This window comes from Erinaceus europaeus, chromosome 18 (genome assembly GCF_950295315.1).
Source record: "Erinaceus europaeus chromosome 18, mEriEur2.1, whole genome shotgun sequence".
In the NCBI taxonomy this organism is placed as follows: Eukaryota; Metazoa; Chordata; class Mammalia; order Eulipotyphla; family Erinaceidae; genus Erinaceus; species Erinaceus europaeus.
This window is the reverse complement of record NC_080179.1, coordinates 26816427-26835159: the sequence shown is the minus strand read 5'-3', so window position 1 is coordinate 26835159 and position 18733 is coordinate 26816427. Positions and strand designations below refer to the sequence as shown.

The window sequence follows — 18733 nt, the reverse complement described above, 5'->3', positions numbered from 1 at the left end:
GTAAGGGCTTTCTTAAAAACTAAAGTAAGATGGGGAGGTAATAAGCTGCACACATGCAACACAAAGTCTTGTAAATAATTTTTCCCAACAAAATGATTTAATAAAAAATAAAGTATGCATCCTAAAATCATTGCTTATTTTTAGAGGAAATGGAAATATTTTGTGATTTTAATATTCATTTGATGTTCTGTTTTTCTTATCTTTGGACAATTAATATCTTCCCCACAAAAATTGAGAACAATAAAATCAGACGATAACAAAAAGAAAAAATCAGCTTCTCAGCTTTCCCAATGATCACACACAGTGGATACTACCCCTCAAATTTCCCAAATCTTTAGGTTCCATATGAATATAGGTATGGTAACTAGCAAAAGGGCAGCAAAGACAGCACGGCCTTACTATTAAAATGTTTATATGTTTTTGAATATTTGATTTTACTGATTTTGATCATGCTTATGATCTATTAATGAAAATAAGTAGCTTTTATAAGCTAAGACATGAAGCAAGTGTGAAGTATTAAGGCCACAAAATTACTTTACTATAGATAATGTAAAATAAGAGGGAGTAAAGTATATACATATTCTTATATGTGATTTTTTTTCTTTTAAAGATTTATTTATTTCTTATGAGGTAGAGAGTTTCATCAGAAAAAGAGAAGTCAGAGTATTCACTGCTCTAGTACAGGTGACATCAGGGATCAAAGAAAGAGACTTAGACATGTAAGTCATATGCTTTGTTAGTTAAGCAACTTCCCAGTCTTAATTCTTTTTCTTCCTTCTTTCCTTTCTTTCTTCCTTCCTTTCTTCCTTTTGCTTTTCTTCCTTTCTTTCTCTCTTTTTGTTGTCCTTTCATTATTCTCTTTTTAACAAATAATTTAAGTAATTAAATGAATGAAAAATGAACAATATGGTACTACTAGGTAACTACCAGTGTAAATATTATAATTAATAAATAAATAATGCAGTAAAGTCATTCACAGAATCAGTATACCCCCAAATAATCTTAAATTGTCACTCAAAATATGATTTGATTTTAAAGCTACAATAAACTCAGAGAAAATAACATAGTAATTTTTCTTTGTTTTAGTCACAGGCTCTAGGTAGCTTCTTTTAATTTATAACTTAAGATTTTCAAATATTTTGTTACAAAAAAGTATTATAATTAAATTTCAGTCTGCAAGTTATCTCTGAACCCCAATTTTCTTTTTTGTATTTTGTGGTTGAGAATTTTATTACATCTCTCTACATATATGTCTAAAATATCCTTATATGAGGAAAATATAGTAATGTAAAATCACACAAGAAGACACAAAAATCATTTTTCCGAGGTTTAATTTTAACTAATAAATTTTAAATGGTGAATGTAATTTCAACCCGAATCTTAGCTTATCTGCAATGCATGAACTAAATTTTGTAACTGGTAGGTGAAACTGATTGGTTTCACCATGGCAATGTTTGCACCCTTCTTTGCAGTCGTTCTTTCTTTTTCTTGAGTCTTTCAGCAGTCTAAGTCACTTCTGGGTTAGCTAAAGAGCAATCCTAGCACAATAATGTTTTAACTTGCAAGGAAGAACACCCTTATTGAGCTGATAAAATTCCACCAGTTGGATTAGATCTGTAAATCTTGTGTGGCCTTCATCTAGGGTGTGGAACATTTCGCCATCATCTTCCACCTGCAAGCAGGGAAACAACAAATTGGTAAGGTGCAATACTTCAAAGGGCAATCGTTGTCTAATGTATACCGGTTTCTTTATCTGTCTCAATCAACAAGTTCATAAAACTGAAGTGTAGTGAAAAGGATGCTATTGTGAAACTTCACATTCACCTAAAAGAAATGTCTTAAGATAAGCAGTGGGACTTTACTTTCTCCACCTCTAGTTCTCCCAGCCTTCTGTAGAAGGCTATAACTATTACAAATCATTAAACAATGAGAAATCTGGGCTATTCAAAATCAAGCACATATTTAATGATGGGGAAAAAGCACAGTGGTTTTGCAAAAGACTTTCATGCCTGAGGCTCTGAAGTCTCCAGGTTCAACTCCCAGTCCACCACTATAAGCCAGAGCTGAGAAGTGCTCTGGAAAAATAAATAATAGATAAATAAAAAGAAAGAAAGGAGAAGAAGAAATGAAATGTACTTCCACTTCTAAATGTTGTCTACTTAATAGCTTGATTCAAGATATGAAAAATGAATAATAGCCAGCTGAGTAAACCGCTCAGTGGCAGAACTCTGCATGAATGAGGGCCTAGGTTCAATCCCTGGCACTGCATAAGCCAAAGATGAGCATTGCTAGTGTTTCTCATAAAAATAGTAAATCATTAAAATATATTTAAATAAACATTTTGGCCTGCAAATATTTACAGTAAATCAGCAGACTTGATTCTGAAAGAATCAAATACTATGTTAGTAGATGAGTTGTTGGTTTTGTGTTTGGGGGAGATGGTGAAGTCTTCTGGCATTAAGCAATTCACACTTGCCAAGGGTAAAGTAGGGGACTTTGGATGATTCCAGTAAGAGAGAATAAAAAAAAAGGAAACTTTAGCAATGTACTACTATGTAATACTTTCTGAAATTAGACTGAAGCTCTATTCTGTCCACTCTGATATACATAGCACATTCAATACACTTGCGCGCGCGCGCACACACACACACACACACACACACACTCACACACACACACACCTATACATATCTATACACACATAGAAACAAACAGAACTGGAATAGAGGCAGCAAAAATTCCAAAGTAAGTTGTGCCATACAGAAGCAGAGCAAAAGAAAAAAAATCTAAATATTCCCAAACACATTAAATGTTCCTAGTTTTATAGCATCATTGTATCAAAGAAAAATTGCTATGAGAAAAAAAATATATATATACAAATAACAAAGACTGAAGTATTTTTGAAGCAAGAGAAGAGAAAGGACAGTAAAGTAATGTTTTTTTAGAGAGCCACTGCTAGAATTCAGAAAGAATCGTTAGTGGCCTTTTAACAACAGGTGGCATGAGGTCTACACGATATTGCTAAATCATATTTCATGGGAAAAAGCAAAATTTAATTTTTTCAATTCCTGTATTTCTTATATTAATTCAGACTCATAAAACCATTTCTGCCAAGCTTAACTTTAGTCAAAGCACAAGCTCTCAAATTATATCTAATAAACAAACCAAAGAAATCCAGTTTCCAAAAGCTCATGCATTAAGATCATTTCTAATATACAAATGTGAAATCACAAATTACTTACTGGTATAATCTGAAAGTGCTTTATTTTTTGTCCATGACTCATTGATAGTACAAAAGTTTTTGGATTACTCTGACTATCCCGTACCAAGAAAACTCTAAAGGAAGAGAAGGGATTTTAATATGTTTCTACATTTACTAATGGATTTCACAGAAAGAAACAAGTAACACATCCAGGGTGTGTGTCTGTGTGTTCCTAAATGGAGCTAGAGTTTTTCTTTATTGTGCATTTGACGATAGGATTATATAATATGATAGTGAGCGTCACTACACAATCTTATAAAAAACTGTCATCAGTGTTTACTTAACTGTAATACTATAAATATTGGGTTGTCAAGAAAAGTCATGACACAATTTTGCATTGAAAATAATAATTCGTGATGTTTCCGACACTCCACTATATAGCCAATTTGTCACATTACTCAGAATGTTCACTATAAGGCATGCCTGCATCAATAATTAGTGCTACATGTTTTTCACACAGGGAAAATAGTATTCTCATGAAATCCTCTTAGAGAAGAGTGAGACATAAGTGCATGGCTATTTTAATTTCTGGATCATGTTAGGCCCTGAAAAGAGAAAATCATTTAGAACAAAGTAATTTTCAGCCTCCTCTTCTATATTGGCTATGTTTTTTTTTTCTGTCTGATACTGCTTCTTATTGTTACAAAAAAGAAAGCAACAAATGAATATATTCTTTAAAAATTCTGAAATAATGAATGTTTTAGAAAAAATGCTTAAAGTAAAAGATACAATCAAACAACATGCACTTTAATTTTGAAGAATAATGGCAGAAAAGTTTCTGTTAATGCCAGGCTAGAAACAAACAAACAAACAAACCAAAAACCAAGAGATAGCTTAATTGCCAAGTTAACTGTGGTCTCTTATTTGCTGGCAGTACAGTGTAACATGAACTATGTATTAATTGTTGGCAAAAGGATGATACAATCCTCACTGATGACTCCAGTACTAATCTCATTATGCCTGAGTAAAGAAACAACCAAATTTGAACCATTACAGATGCCTAATAAAATTACCCATTGCATTTCTGGTATGTGAGATTCCAACATTACATCATTGGGAGATGGAACAAAAGGGAGTTTCCCTGGTAAATCAAGCATTAAGTCTTTTGCCATTTCTGAGTAGAACAACACTACCACCTAGTGGAATGCTTGGCATCACCATGTCTTTTCAAAAGAAGGTTAAAAAGGATATTGCCAAGTTTGAAAAGGATAATTTTTATGATTGTTTCATCTAATTGTTTTTCAAAAAATGGCTCAGAAATGAAGAAAATTACAATCATTGTAAACATTCTGACATCCTTCTTGATATATTTCTTGATCTCAGCAGATTATAATGCTGCTGCTTGTTCAAAGTCATATGAAATCAGTGTTTCACACATGGAAGTATATTCGCATTTTCTTGTACTTAAGACTTTAGTGAAATGTTGGCTTTCTGTTAATAATCGTCCATTTATACAAATGTCATTATTGTGTCCCCTTGAAATCTTGTTATCATCATGAACCAAGTCTTGAAGATAAAATCACTAATAACAAAATAATGAGATAAAATTTTAAAAAAGTAAGAGAAATTCACCAAATGTTTAAATTGATACTAGTTTCACTCCTCATGCAAGCCTCAATACATCCTTCTTAAGTTTCACTGCACTTAGGAAGAAAATTTAGACCGTATTATCAGCACTATCTGAAATTCTAAGTAATTTCAGAAAAAAAAATTAGGTTGTAACTCTTCCCTAACATGTTTTATATTTTTCTTAATCTTTCATGGTACCCCCACTTAAAGATAATGGAAGAAGCAGACAAAAATTACTTTTTTCCTAACTTTTTAAGTTGCTGAATTTTAGAGATAATAGGGATAGAGAGAAAAAAATAAATAAAATATAAGCTTTTTCCCCCCAAATACATGCTGCATCAAACTTAAAAATACTTAGGATGTAAGCTAATGTCATGACATAAACCACAGTTTCAAATCATGTTAATTATATGCTAAGATAAAAATGTTGATACCCCCAAAATAGATGCTTCACCTCCTAGTTAATATCTGTGATGGCAGTATTGGCTCAGAAAAGGTAATCAGCATTAGTGTCCACTGGTTAAGAGCAGACTTTTCTATTTAGTTCTCTGTTCATTTATGCACAAAGACTAAGTGCACACCACGTGACAGGAATTAAACAGATATTGAAAGGTACACTCTCCTCTACAGAACAAAGTCATTTCTGTTGTATGAAAAGCTGAGGTTGAAACTAGGAGGTGTATATTACGTAAGTGATTACTGACTATAGGAGAAGTCAAATCACTACCACTCAAAAATCAAACTTACCCATCCACAAGTCCTTGCTGAATAATTAATCGCTGAGCTTCATCTCTAGAAATTTTGTGGTGAAACCATGGCTGGGACCGATGGATAGCTGAAGAAAAAAAAAAAGAGATTCGAATGAAATGGCCATACCTTAATTGCATACACTTTCTGTCACAGTTGCCTAGAGGCTACATCTAAATACACATTGCCTCGTTCATTCAATTACAATGAATAAACTTAGACTTACCAATGTTTGTGGAAGAGCTCTGTGAAGAGGCAGTGGGGCTGCCGTGAGTACCCAGGCGTAAACACCCTTTTTTCTGCGCAAAGAAGGAAGGAGAAAAGTTTCAACTTTTGGGTGAAGTAAATTGCAAGTATTCATAAGAATTTTGAAGAATGTATGTGAAGCTATTTATACCCTCCAAGCCAGTCCTTCTTCAACTGCAACTGAAAGGGCTTCAGTAGGATTTTCTATAACTCTGCTTTTCTGGCCTGAGAAGTCCATTGCTACCAGGGAATTCTCTGATATACTTCTCTGTAATAAAATAAAACAAAATCTAAGAAAAAACCTTTGAAAGTAATCTTTCAAGCTGTGCTAGCAAGAGGCCATTTTCACTCTAGAATATGTTTCCAAAGGTGACCGCCAGGAAATTGAAAAGTTAAAAACACCTCTTCAAGATTAAAAAAAAAAGTGCAATAAAATACTTTGATTAAGTAAGTTATATGTTAAGGACACTGACTTAACTGTTGAATAGTGACACACAACATTTCAAATTAATCATGTCTTTCTCCTCAAACATCTTATCTTTCTCTTTTTAAATTTTTTACCTTATTTATTGAATAGAGACAGTCAGAAATTGAGAGGGAAGGAAATGATAGAGAGAGAGAAAGAGAGGGAGAGAGAGAGAGACAGAGAGAGAGAGGGAGAGAGAGAGGGTTGTAACACTGCTTCACCACTCATGAAGCTTTCCCTCTGCAGGGACTGGAGGCTTGAACCCTCGTCGTTGAACACTGTAACCTGTGTACTCAACCAGGTACACTACCACCTGGCACCCACACACTATATTTCATATTCTCTAGTAAGATGGGAAAACTAGTGACTTAAAAAGAGATAACCCTTTCTATGGTTAAAACGACTCACTACTCCTGAACTCATTTCTCTATTGTGATTTTAAAATTTATCAATTATCATTTAAGTGTCATATCTATCTGGTTAAGAAGCAGTTATTTTAGGGGGCCGACAGTGGTGTATTTGTTTGAACATACATGTGATGATGCACAAGGACCCAGGTTCAAGTGTCTGGTACTGCAGGTGTCTCATTCTCTCTTGCTTTCTACCCTCCCTCACCTCTTGATTTTTGTCTCTGTCTAATCAATAAAATATTAAAGAGAAGCAGTTATTTTCTGAGTTTCAAGTTATACAGAAGGTAACTTGGACTAAGGTAACTTGGATTCACTTACATTGCCTCTTTAGAAAGGGATATATATTAGACATTAAAAAAATTAACTACTATTAGATTCAAATAATTTTTAGCAAAAAGTTATTTTTTATCAACTGCCTTCACATGGTTTTATTTTCTGAAGGTTAAAATAAAATTTCCAAAACCTATACCTTATTTATAATGTACAGTTGCCTATGGGTTTATTTTACAATTATCTTTTAAAATGTATATCACCCAACAATGAATTGGGAAACCTAGAGACAGAAAATGTTACAATCTCTAGTCAAGAGTCTAACTGTTTTTTAGAGTTACAACTCCTTCCTCCTACCTCCAAAAAAAAAAAACAACTCAAAAACAGAATAGCAAATGATTAACAGTTATTCCCCATTAATGAAAGAGGAGCAACCCAAGTGGATTGAAATTCAAATAGAAATAGAGTTCTCATGATAAAGGTGAACCAACCTGCAGCCCAAGACTCATTTTTTAAGACCACTTTATATTTCTCCATATAGATTCAATCATACTTAGCTTGGTATAGCATGATATAGTTAAGTATATACTTAGAATAAAATATTCTCTCTTCCTCCCCGCAACCTCCAGCCCCATCCCCCACAGGAAAAAAAAAAAGAACTGGGGATGGGAGGTTCATTTATCCTTGCATCACATATCCCATTTTATTAGTGTTTGTTATTTCTTCCTCAAACCATGCTGTAGTGGTTCACAATCTTATTATGGTTCATTTTTATTTCTAGAGATCCGACATGCAATCTTTCATTTGTTACAGGAGTCTTTATAGGAGTCTTTATAACTGACAGCTGCTCTTTCCAGACAGATGCTGTCTCTGTAATCTCTATTTGCTGTCACACCTTACTTTGCCCTTCTCACCCCGTGATCTTCTGTGCCGGGCTGTGGACCAGTTGGATATACTTTTGCTTTGCTGACATTAATGAAAAGCCTCCACCTGCCCAAACCACAGAGTAACTAATCTCAATCATAATGATAGCTTTATCCTTATAATATCTCTACCATCACATGCCAAGATGGGCTCTGTAATGAGAAGTCCCTGATAACATAAAATACTGTTGGGAGAGAAAAATAAACAATCACAAGTTGTTCTTGTTCCGTCATCAATTTTTTTTTTCTTATATGACACAAGGGCAGAATATAAAAACAAGATCTCATGTTCACAATTAGTTGATTTAACTCACAATCTACAACACAAATAAGATTTTCTATTTGCTATATTAATGACACAAGGGGAACCACAAGAATACAACAAATGTTTTCTACTGAATGGCAGATGGTGGATGAAAAATTAATAGTTTACCTTTGGTGGACAAAGGAATCAAGGTGAAAGCAGAATCTAACTTGATCTCAAAAGGTCATTTTTAGCTCAATTTCTTTCACATAGGAAAGTCATGTCGATAGCATTCAGAATCAGTGAATTTCTCAAATATCTGTGCCTTTCTCTAGCTCTTTCCTCTGGTGAGATAAACAGGGCAGGCCCTAAAAAAGGGTCCATGATTTTCAGGGTGTGCTTTGCTTTTTTTTAGGAAGAGGACTAAGTGCACGCTGGATTATCCAAACCATATTTTGCCATCAAATCCAAGCACTCTTAGTGAAGTTTGGGCAGAAACATGGTTTGTCAAGGAGTTTATCTAGATGTTAACTATTAGCAACACTCTGCCACCCCATTTGGAAGACCTTCATAATTTTAAACTGTAGTACATAGAAAGAGGGCACAGTATTTTCTCTCTGATACCATTCTCGTCTCTCATCTACCGCAGGACATGAGAACTGCAATCAATTCTAGAACTGATGCTGTTGTCTCCCTCATTTTACACTGTAGGATGCCAATGATGAGACCAAGGTCATGCAGACAGCTTATGGTAAAAGAAGGTTTTTCTCGGGGTTTATTTTATGTAGCGAAATGTGAGTGTAGCCAGGTTCAAAAGTGATAAATAATAAGAACTGAGTGTACTAGCTTGCCCTAATCCCTCATCCAATCAGAGCCAACTTAATAGATGATCCTCGAGGTGAATCCCTTATCCTAAAATGGGCTAAATATACTTGACTTACTGAAATACCTACTGAAGACTCACATTCAAAGGCTGGGAGAAGCTGCTATTATTTTCTATGTGTATCTATGATGTCTGTTATGATATTATTCTTTTCTTCTCATTTTTGGTCTCAAACCAAATTCACATTAGTTTTTACAATATTGTACCTGGACCAGCCCAGGATAGACCAGCCCTGTTTCATCAGGTCAATGAACCAGGTTGAGCCCAGTTCCTATACAATAAAGGAAGCTTTGGTGCTGTTGTATCTTTTTTTTTTTTTTTTAATCTCCATTTGTCTCTCTGATCTGTCTCTTTCATTTTACTTGAAAAATGTCAGTTCACAGCAGAAAAGTCTTAGTGATGGCAAAAATAAACAAAGCACTGTTCCTTTAAAAACATATATATAACTAAGAAGCCCAGTGGTGGCATACCCAATTAAATGCACATGTTACAATGCACAAGGAGCAGGGTTGAAGCCCCAATCCCCAAGGGTAAGCTTTGCAAGATATGAAACTGTGCTGCAGGTGTCTTTCTTTCTCTCTACCTCTCTATTTTACCTTTCCCTCAGAATTTCTCTATCCAATAAATAAATAAATATGTACATATATATATGTACATAAGTAAATCAATACACATAGTATATTAAGTTTACTATGTTCTTCAGTGAAAGGAGTTAGACAAAACCAGCAATGGTAGATGAGAGACACTGATAGAATTTAAGTAGGTCACTGATTCTTCCAAGAAAATTTAGAAAGGTGGGATACATACAAACACCATAATAGATACAAATACCTCTCTTAACTTCTTAGTTTCTTACTTAGAAGTAATAATTCTCAAATGCGCCATCTCTGATCATGATGGCTGTCACACAGGACATGTCCTTCCCACACAAGCACCTAAATCCCTGCTCCTTCAATCTGCTGGAGGTGACTTTCCTTATATCTGGTGTTGAGCAAGGAAAGCTGCCCTGACTAAAATGTCACAGATATGTATTGATCAACAGTAGGATTTCTTTAAAAAAATATTGGTGAAGAGACAAGTATACTACCATACCTATATGCTAATGTTCCTGATGAGACAAGAACATACTTTGTTTAGAACAGTTTTGCTCTACGGTTAAGAGGACACAAAACAATAATTGCTTTCAAGTACATTCTGCTATTAACAAGCTCATCTTAATAACTGTGAACTGTGAAAAAATATTTAGAAGGCTCTAAGGAGTGATTACAGTAATAAAATTCATCAGTCTTTATGTATGTGGATTTGGAATACAAGGTTAAGCTGAGAATATGTAAAAATACCTTACAGCAATATTACTTTTTAGTTAATTACATTACTTTGCTTCACATTTTAGGGCTTAAAAGTAACAAAGATAGATGAATACTCCTCTATAATTTAGCAGATTAATTCCAGAACTGGAGTTTTATATTTTAGTATTAGTTTATCAGATTTTATTATCAACATTATTTCATGCTTCATTCTTAGAACTCAGCATTTCACTTCTGTTTTACATAAGGAGAGATGTGCCTTGCATGGTCAAAACCATTAAAAACATACTATTGACCTAAGTGGAAATGCAGTGTAGTATGCTAACTAACTTATAACACAGGTATATGCCTAGAATTCTTGATGATACTCTCAATACTAAGAAGTAGAGGTAAAAATAAGAGAGCATAAACTTTAAGTTCAGAAATAAGTATCTTGTGTTAATGTACAAGAGTTTAAACATCCAAGTAGCATAAATCTAGGAAACAATGTGAGACTTCATGTATTGCATAGTCTTAGGGCTTTGCAAGGTTTTAAATTTCCTGGAGAAAACTTTTTTTTTTTTTTTTTAGGATCTTGAATTTTAACTCAACTTGTTGAGTACCATGGAGTTGACTTCATGGGCAGAGCACAGGATTTGCATGTGTGAGGTCTCAGGTTTGATCCCTGGCAATGTTGATATCAGAATGATGCTCTGGTCTCTCTTCTCTCATACAAAATAAATAAATTTTTAAAACTATAAATTGCTAGTCAAAATGCAAAAGAATTTACAAGTATATAAGGCTGCATTTATTCTGAACCAGGGTCTTTGTGATGGCCCACCCAGAAGAGAGAATGAACGTTACTCTGCCCTCAGACAGAGAAGAAGAGGCAACATGGAACTGCTCCATCCTCCATCTAGGCATCTGGGGAACTGAGTCCTAGCACCACATGGGGGCACTCAGGGAAACTCCATGGGTGGTAAAGCAAGGCTATAGTGGTTCTTCCAGTCTCTTGTTCTCTAAAAACAAAGAATGAAAAAAAAAAAAATCACCCCAGGGGGAGTTGGGCTGTAGCACAGCAGGTTAAGTGCAGGTGGTGCAAAGCACAAGGACCAGCATAAGGATCCCAGTTCGAGCCCTGGCTCCCCACCTGCAGGGGTCGCTTCACAGGCAGTAAAGCAGGTCTGCAGGTGTCTATCTTTCTCTCCCCCTCTCTGTCTTCCCCACCTCTCTCCATTTCTCTCTGTCCTATCCAACAACTAAGACAACAATAATAACTACAACAATAAAACAACAAGGGCAACAAAAGGGAATAAATAAAATAAATATTTAAAAAAAAATCACCCCAGGGAGGCTGCTTAGCACCTCAATCACTCTGGAATAAAGCTATCTCTAGGATAAGGCGATCCCAGAATTAAAGTACACAGATAATCATCAAAGTCAGTAATTAAGAAAACAGTTATGGGGGCCTGGCAGTGATGTATCTAGTTGAGCACACATGCTACCATGAGCAAGGGCCAGCCTGGGTTCAAGCCCTTGCTCCCCACCTGTAGTAAGGAATCAACTACTCTTTTTTAAACATTATTTATTATTATCTTTATTTAGTTATTGATAGAGACAGTAAAAAACTGAGAGAAAAGGGGAAGATAGAGAGGAAAAGAGACAAAGAAACACCTTAGGCACTGCTTCACCAGTCACAAAGCTTTCCCACTGCAGGTGGGGACCAGGGGCTCAAACCCAGGTCCTTATGCATTGTAACATGTGCACTCAACCAGGTACACCACCACCTAGCCCCTCAACTACTCTCTATCATATAAAATCAAAGAAAGGAAAAACAAAAAAAAACAACAAGAGAGAGAGTAGCTACAATCTCAAGGGAAATGTTCTATAAATACAGATTTAATCCTGAAATGTTGTAGTGGTACACACAATTCTTTCTTTTTATTTACTTATTTATTTTTAATATTTATTTTCCCTTTTTGTCGCCTTCATGTTTTATTGTTTATTATTGATGTCACTGTTTTTAGATAGGACAGAGAGAAATGGAGAGAAGAGGGGAAGACAGAGGGGGGAGAGAAAGACAGACATCTGCAGACCTGCTTCACCGCCTGTGAAGTGACTCCCCTGCAGGTGGGGTGCCGGGGGCTCGAACTGGGATCCACGTGCACTTAACCAACTGCGCTACCACCAGACTCCCCACACAGTTATTTCTAACATTCAGTTTTTTCTCTAATTTTGTATTTTAATCGACTACTTTAAGTACATTTTGCTACTATGATTTTATCATATACACTGCAATCCTGTAAAACCTAAGAACAAGAAGCTACTTTATTAGTGTAAAATTTATAGACTAATTACAAGTTAATAGAATGTAAATATAAAGAAATACAGTTTTAAAACTTGGTCCTTACCATGGGTGATATACTCTGAGAACTGCAGCCACTTCTACCTTGATATGGATGCATGTAATTCTGGTACAGTTGCATGCCATACTGCAGAATAAATAAATAAAAACACATTCCCACCATTTCAACTATACAGATAATTTAGGAACATCAACACTTTCACTAATAATTACCCGTCATCAATATAAAACTTTAAGTGATGACCTTTCCTTAAAACAAATGAGCAAAACAACCAACAATTTAAAAGGTACTCTTCTGATGCCCTGTAATGGTATAGTGACAAAAAAATAGTGGCTTTTCACTTGGACCCACACTGAAGTTCTAGCTCACAAGTAAAAAAGATCTGAAGTTGTCATTCCTACTCACTATTCCTCTAACCATCAGCAAAAACAAACAAAAAACCATTTTAAGCGGTTTACCGCCGTGAAATGAAAGTTCAGTCAGACAGGGGGTCAGACTTTCTGGTACAAAGATTGCAAAATCCTTATTTATTTATTTATTTATTTATTTATTTTTTAAAGATTTTAGTGACTAATGAGAAAGATGGGAGAGGGAGAAAAAGAGAGAAAAAAAAAACAACAACCAGACATCACTCAGGTATATGTGCTGCTGGGGACTGAACTCGGACCTCATGCTTGAGAGTTGAATGCTTCCAGACCACCCCAAAATCCTAATGTAACCTAAACCAAACCAGGTAGAATTCATTGTAACTTTTCATGAACTGATTAAATTACACTGCCTCTTTGGTAAATCCAAAACTTAACCCTGTGTTGAATATTCCTGTTACTTTATCTGTTAATAATAAACAGATGGAATTACTTGGTCATTTAAATTAAACTCTGGAAAATCAAAATGATGATGAATCACTCTGAGTTCAGGCAAAAGCTTACAAAATACAGTGTAAAGCAGTAAAGAAGACATGTAGCACCTTTACTTTTAGAAGGTATCATCATAAGAACTGAATTTTCAGGCTACTATTGGAAATTAGGTGAATTATGACTGAGTTATTAGTTTGAGAAACATTAAGAATGTTAAAATCCATCAATACACTTGTCTTTCAAGGGCAGTTCCTACCTGAAATTAGAAATTAGTCCCCATACCTTTATAACATTTTGTTTAAAAGAAGCCCATGGTATAGACAAACTTTGCTTATTTATTATTGCAGTGGTTTTCTTTTTGTTTTTTTTTACAGTTCTCTCCTTTGCATAGAACCATAATTAAATTAAAAACAGATCCTATGTAAGAGTTTGAAGAGACACCATGAAGTCCAGTTTTACCCTGAGGGTATATTCCATTTTGAACATTCAAACAGAGTTGTTAAAAAAAAAAAAAGCAAAAAAAAAAAGCAGTTCCAGCAAAACAGCTGTATTTAGTAATTAGACAGAAAATCAGAGAGGGGCAAGTAGTCACTGTTTTCAACACTCTGCTTTTAACATGAATACAAATCTACACTCATTTAAAATTCTCTGTGTTGATTTCTTTTTCTAATTATTTCTCAACTTCTAAAAATTATTTTTTATGATTTGATTGACATTAATAAGACCTAATGAGATTTGTTTTTCATCAACTCAATGACTTAAAAAAGATATAAGAGTTTAATTCCTAGTCAAGTTTATTTTGAAGAATGTACAAAAGCCTCCAACCAATACTTCCACATATTATTGCTGCTTTATGATCTTTGATCTGTAGTAAAAAGCCTGTAACCTACTAATAAAACTGCTTTTTTCAAGGAATCTGCTATCGGGGGTCTTAGGCAGTTGTTTCTGTGCTGCTGGAGGTTGTTAGCAGGTACTAACTATGACCAAGATGTAGGGCAAGGGTCCCCTTAACATTTTCCTGTTGGAGGGGCAGTTAAGGGATAAAATAGTCAAAGGGAGGTTAGTACTTTTAACTGGAAAAAAGGGAAGTAGATGAGTAAGCAAGTACACAAGCAAATCTTCCTTTTACTATATCTTAGATTTTCCCTTAACTCCATATGCAACTGAAATTTCTTCAAAGAGAATGAGGCTATCTCTTGGGATATATCTGTCTCTAGTTACACATGTGCATATAAAAAATAAAGGATGCACTGGAGAGTTAGCACAATATGGAGGGGCAGATGTCTTGTCATTGTATGTGGCTGAGGTTCAAGTCCCAGAAACAGAATCACATGGTGCTGTGGTTTCTCCCTGGTTCTCTCTCTAAAATACCACCACCACCACCACCACCAACAACAACAACAACAAAACTTAAAGCAAATTTAAAATAGAGCAATGGACCAAATTCATAGGGGGTGCTGTTCTAACAGGTATTATATAAATGGTGCCAGAAAGTGGCCAAGCCAGTTGAGTGCGTATGTTATCATGCTGAAGGACCCTGGTTCAAGCCCCCAGTTCCCACCTGCAGAGAAACTTCATGAGCACTTAAGCAGTACTTCATGTGTTTTTCTCTCTCCCATTCTATCTCTCCTTCCCCTCTCAATTTTTCTCTGTTGTATCAAATTAAAGAAAAAGAAAAAAAAGATAGGCACTTTTGATTCAGTCAACACAACATAAACTAGTCTTTCCCAACTACATCTGACAAAACAGTGAAAAAAAATTTGGTAATAACACAACAGACAACCAAAGGAAACAATCAAAAGATAATCTCTAACACTTAGTGAGGGCTGACACACCAGAACAGTTACCCAGTTATTATCACCCTTGCTGGTTTGTTTCTAAGATTCTCTAAAGTTTAATTTTACTTTCTTTTATACTTCCTTTATTTAAAAAAAAAGATTTTCTAAGAGTAAATGTTTTTCACAAGGGCTTCAAAGAATCAAGATATACAAGCTTTGTTGAAACCAACATCATGATCTTTTAACGGTTGAACTAGTTGAGGCACAAATAGTCCAATTATAAATTTCAGTAATCTAAAAGCTTCTATTAAGTTGCTTTTAAAATATGTTTACTAATAAATACCAACTCACATCTCTTTAAGGCCTATTTCTTAACAAAAAAAACCAATGTTGGTGACTATAAAAAGAAACAGAAATTCTTAAGCATTGCTATTAGTGAAATGGTTCAGGCGAAACCATTTTGTGAGAAACATTTTGACAATCTCTCAAAAAGTTAAACATTAAACTACCAGAATCAACAATTTTATCCTTAGGTCTCTACTACCCAAATTGAAAACTGATATTTAAATGAATTCATGTATGCACATTTTCACTACAGAGCTATTCACACCTGTCAAAAGATAGAAACAACCCAAGCATCTATCAGTTGGATAAATTATGCATCTATGCAACACATATACACAATGAACTATTTATTATCTAGCCCTATAAATAAAGAGGAATATTGTATGTACATATACTACAATGTGGTTGAATTTTTTTAAAAAGTGTTAAGTGAAAGAAGCCAGAGACAAAAGATCACATAAAGTATCATCCATTTCTGTTAAATATCCATAGAGAAAGGATGTCAATTGGCCAGTGCAACTTGCAGTTGAGAGCCACTACTTAACTGGTATAGAATTTCCTTTTGAGGTGATGAAAATATGTGGAACTTGACTGGCATCCTGGTTGCACAACATTTTGAATATCCAAATTCCACTGAATTGTTCACATTAAAATTAGTTGGTTTAATTTGGGCCTAGTGAGCAGCATTGGATTCTCAGCCGTGACGTCCCCTTATCACATGTGCCAGAGTGATACTCTGGTTCTCTTCCTACCCCACCCCCACAAATAAATTAAAAAACCTTTCAACTTACTTTTTCTCTCCCTGACATAAAAAAATACATATAAAAATCTTTTCAAAAATTAAATTAATTTATAAAATTATGTGAATTTTACCTCAATTAAAGATAAAGGAATTAAAAAACAAAACTTTTTTTTTTTTACACCTGGAATGACAACTAATAATTCTGGCTCTAATATTTTTGTTATTTTGCCCTGCTTCAAATATTGTTGAATTGTTTTTCAAATATTCAAACAATATTTAAATATTGTTGATTGCTTTGATAGTTTACTAGTATATGAGCACTGAAAATATATGCTTGGGAACTAGTGGGGGTTGTACTGGTATGTGGAAAACTGAGAAATGATATGCATGTATAAATCATTGTATTTTACTGTCGACTGTAAACCATTAATCCCTCAATAAAGAAATTTAAAAAAAGAAAATATATGCTTTAATATGTTTATTTCTTTTTCTCTTGTCTACCTACTTCCAGAATATTCTTATTTCTTTCAAAATGTCCAACAAATTATGTTTATGAAAGTTATAATTTCTACTTAGCATAAAAGTATATATATATTAAGTGTATATAAGTATATATATTTAATTTTATATAACCTGCTTTGCCATGTGTACAACCCAGGTTCAAGCCAGATTCCCACAACAAAAAGACTCTATTGACTGAAGCTCCAAAGTACCAGACACACCTTTAAAAATATATATTTTTATGGAATGATAGCAATGTTTTAAAAAAAAACACAAAGTCAATACAAGAGTTTTGATTAGTTTTGGATATATATATATATATATATATATATATATATACATATATATATGCACATACATATATAATATTCCTACAAAAATCAAGCTTATATGGATGCCTATGTTCAGCAGAGAAGCAATTCCAGAAGCCAGACCTTCCACCTTCTGCATCCCATAATACCTTGGGTCCACACTCCCAGAGGGTTAAAGAATAAGAAAGCTATCAGGGGAGGGGATGGGATATGGAGTTCTGGTGGTAGGAATTGTGTGGAGTTGTACTCCTCTTATCCTATGGTTTTGACAATGTTTACTTTTTATAAATAAAATAAAGCTTAGAATATTTCCCTAACTTTTAAACGAATTTTTAAAAGATAAAGGTTTAAGGTGATTGCAGCCTTCTCAATCAATGTCTTTTAGATTAAAAAAATGTATATATGTGTGTGTGTGTGTGTGTGTGTGTGTGTGTGTGTGTGTATGGTGGTGGTTATTTTTCTTCTTGCCCTTATACACAGATTCATAGTGAGTCTTTGCATTTTGAAATGCAGAAATATTCAAACTTCTGTGTCACTCATAGCACTTAGTAGAAACCCCCACCTGCAGCAAGATTACCTTAAGCAATCTAATCGCAGTCACCCAGCACGTCCTACTCTGCTCTTCGTCTGCACAGAGCATTTTCAGGTCTCGGGGCCCTCCTGCTTTGTTAGGCTAGAAGGCCACAGCACATTGTTTATCGTTAATGCATATCTTGAAGGTAACACCTGTTGAAATAAAAGTCACTAAAATTCTCCTATATATAAGAGAAAGCTGTCTCTTTTTAAACAAAATTAAGATAAACTCAAGCTTACCTAAAAGGCTGAGGCTTGCTTTATTCATCTATCAAAATATTAAGCCTGTACCTTAAAGCAGAATCCATAGGTAGTCGGTGCTCCATGTTTTTTTTTGCCTGCCAGTGACACATAGATATCACTACTGCCAAATTCGCTGAAAAACTGTAAATGACGTGGTTCCTTAAAAAATATATTTGAGGGTTAGAATAGAGAGTTATTTTTGCCTCTTTTGCATTTTCACCATATCATATATACTGTGTCTTGGCAAAAAAGTTATTCCAAATAATAACCAAGAAACAAAAGATAAATTAAAGTCAGTACATCTATCATTAAATAAGCAGGAGACAATGTTACTTGAGATATGGCAATCTGTTTATAATCTGACTAGTACACAAAAAGTACATCTTCCAGCTTAAAAACAAAAAACAAAAAACTCTCGAATTACCATTTCAAGAAATCCCAGAGGAGACAGTAAAATGATTTTTTAAAGGTGTTTTAAAAGGCTTTTCTTATATAGGTTTTAAGTCAGGTAACTCAACAAAGGGAAAAAGGTAGGTTTGAACTTTCACAGCAGTTACAGAGGAGAGCAGAGAAACATGAAGATCCCTGATTCTTCAGAAATGATCAGCCTGCCTGTGCAGTGCCTGCCACAAATACAAAACATGTTTTATGCAGTGCCTGCCACACCACAGCAAGCAATCAGAAGGAAGCATGACTATCTCTTTGTACAAA

General features: G+C 34.5%; 1 protein-coding gene across 2 annotated transcripts in view; it reads right to left on the bottom strand.

The window, feature by feature from the left end:
• Positions 1–1314: 1314 nt before the first annotated feature.
• Positions 1315–18733, bottom strand: part of GRB14 (growth factor receptor bound protein 14) — a 169693-nt gene continuing 152274 nt past the window's right edge. For both annotated transcript variants that reach the window (XM_007539347.2, XM_007539348.3), the window contains 8 exons: positions 18071–18181; positions 17784–17879; positions 12718–12798; positions 5976–6092; positions 5805–5877; positions 5579–5666; positions 3243–3336; positions 1315–1672 (listed from right to left, as the gene is read on the bottom strand). In XM_007539347.2, coding sequence (XP_007539409.1) covers positions 1526–1672; positions 3243–3336; positions 5579–5666; positions 5805–5877; positions 5976–6092; positions 12718–12798; positions 17784–17879; positions 18071–18181 — 807 coding nt within the window. In that variant the 3' untranslated portion in view covers positions 1315–1525. The remainder of the gene's footprint in view (positions 1673–3242; positions 3337–5578; positions 5667–5804; positions 5878–5975; positions 6093–12717; positions 12799–17783; positions 17880–18070; positions 18182–18733) is intronic.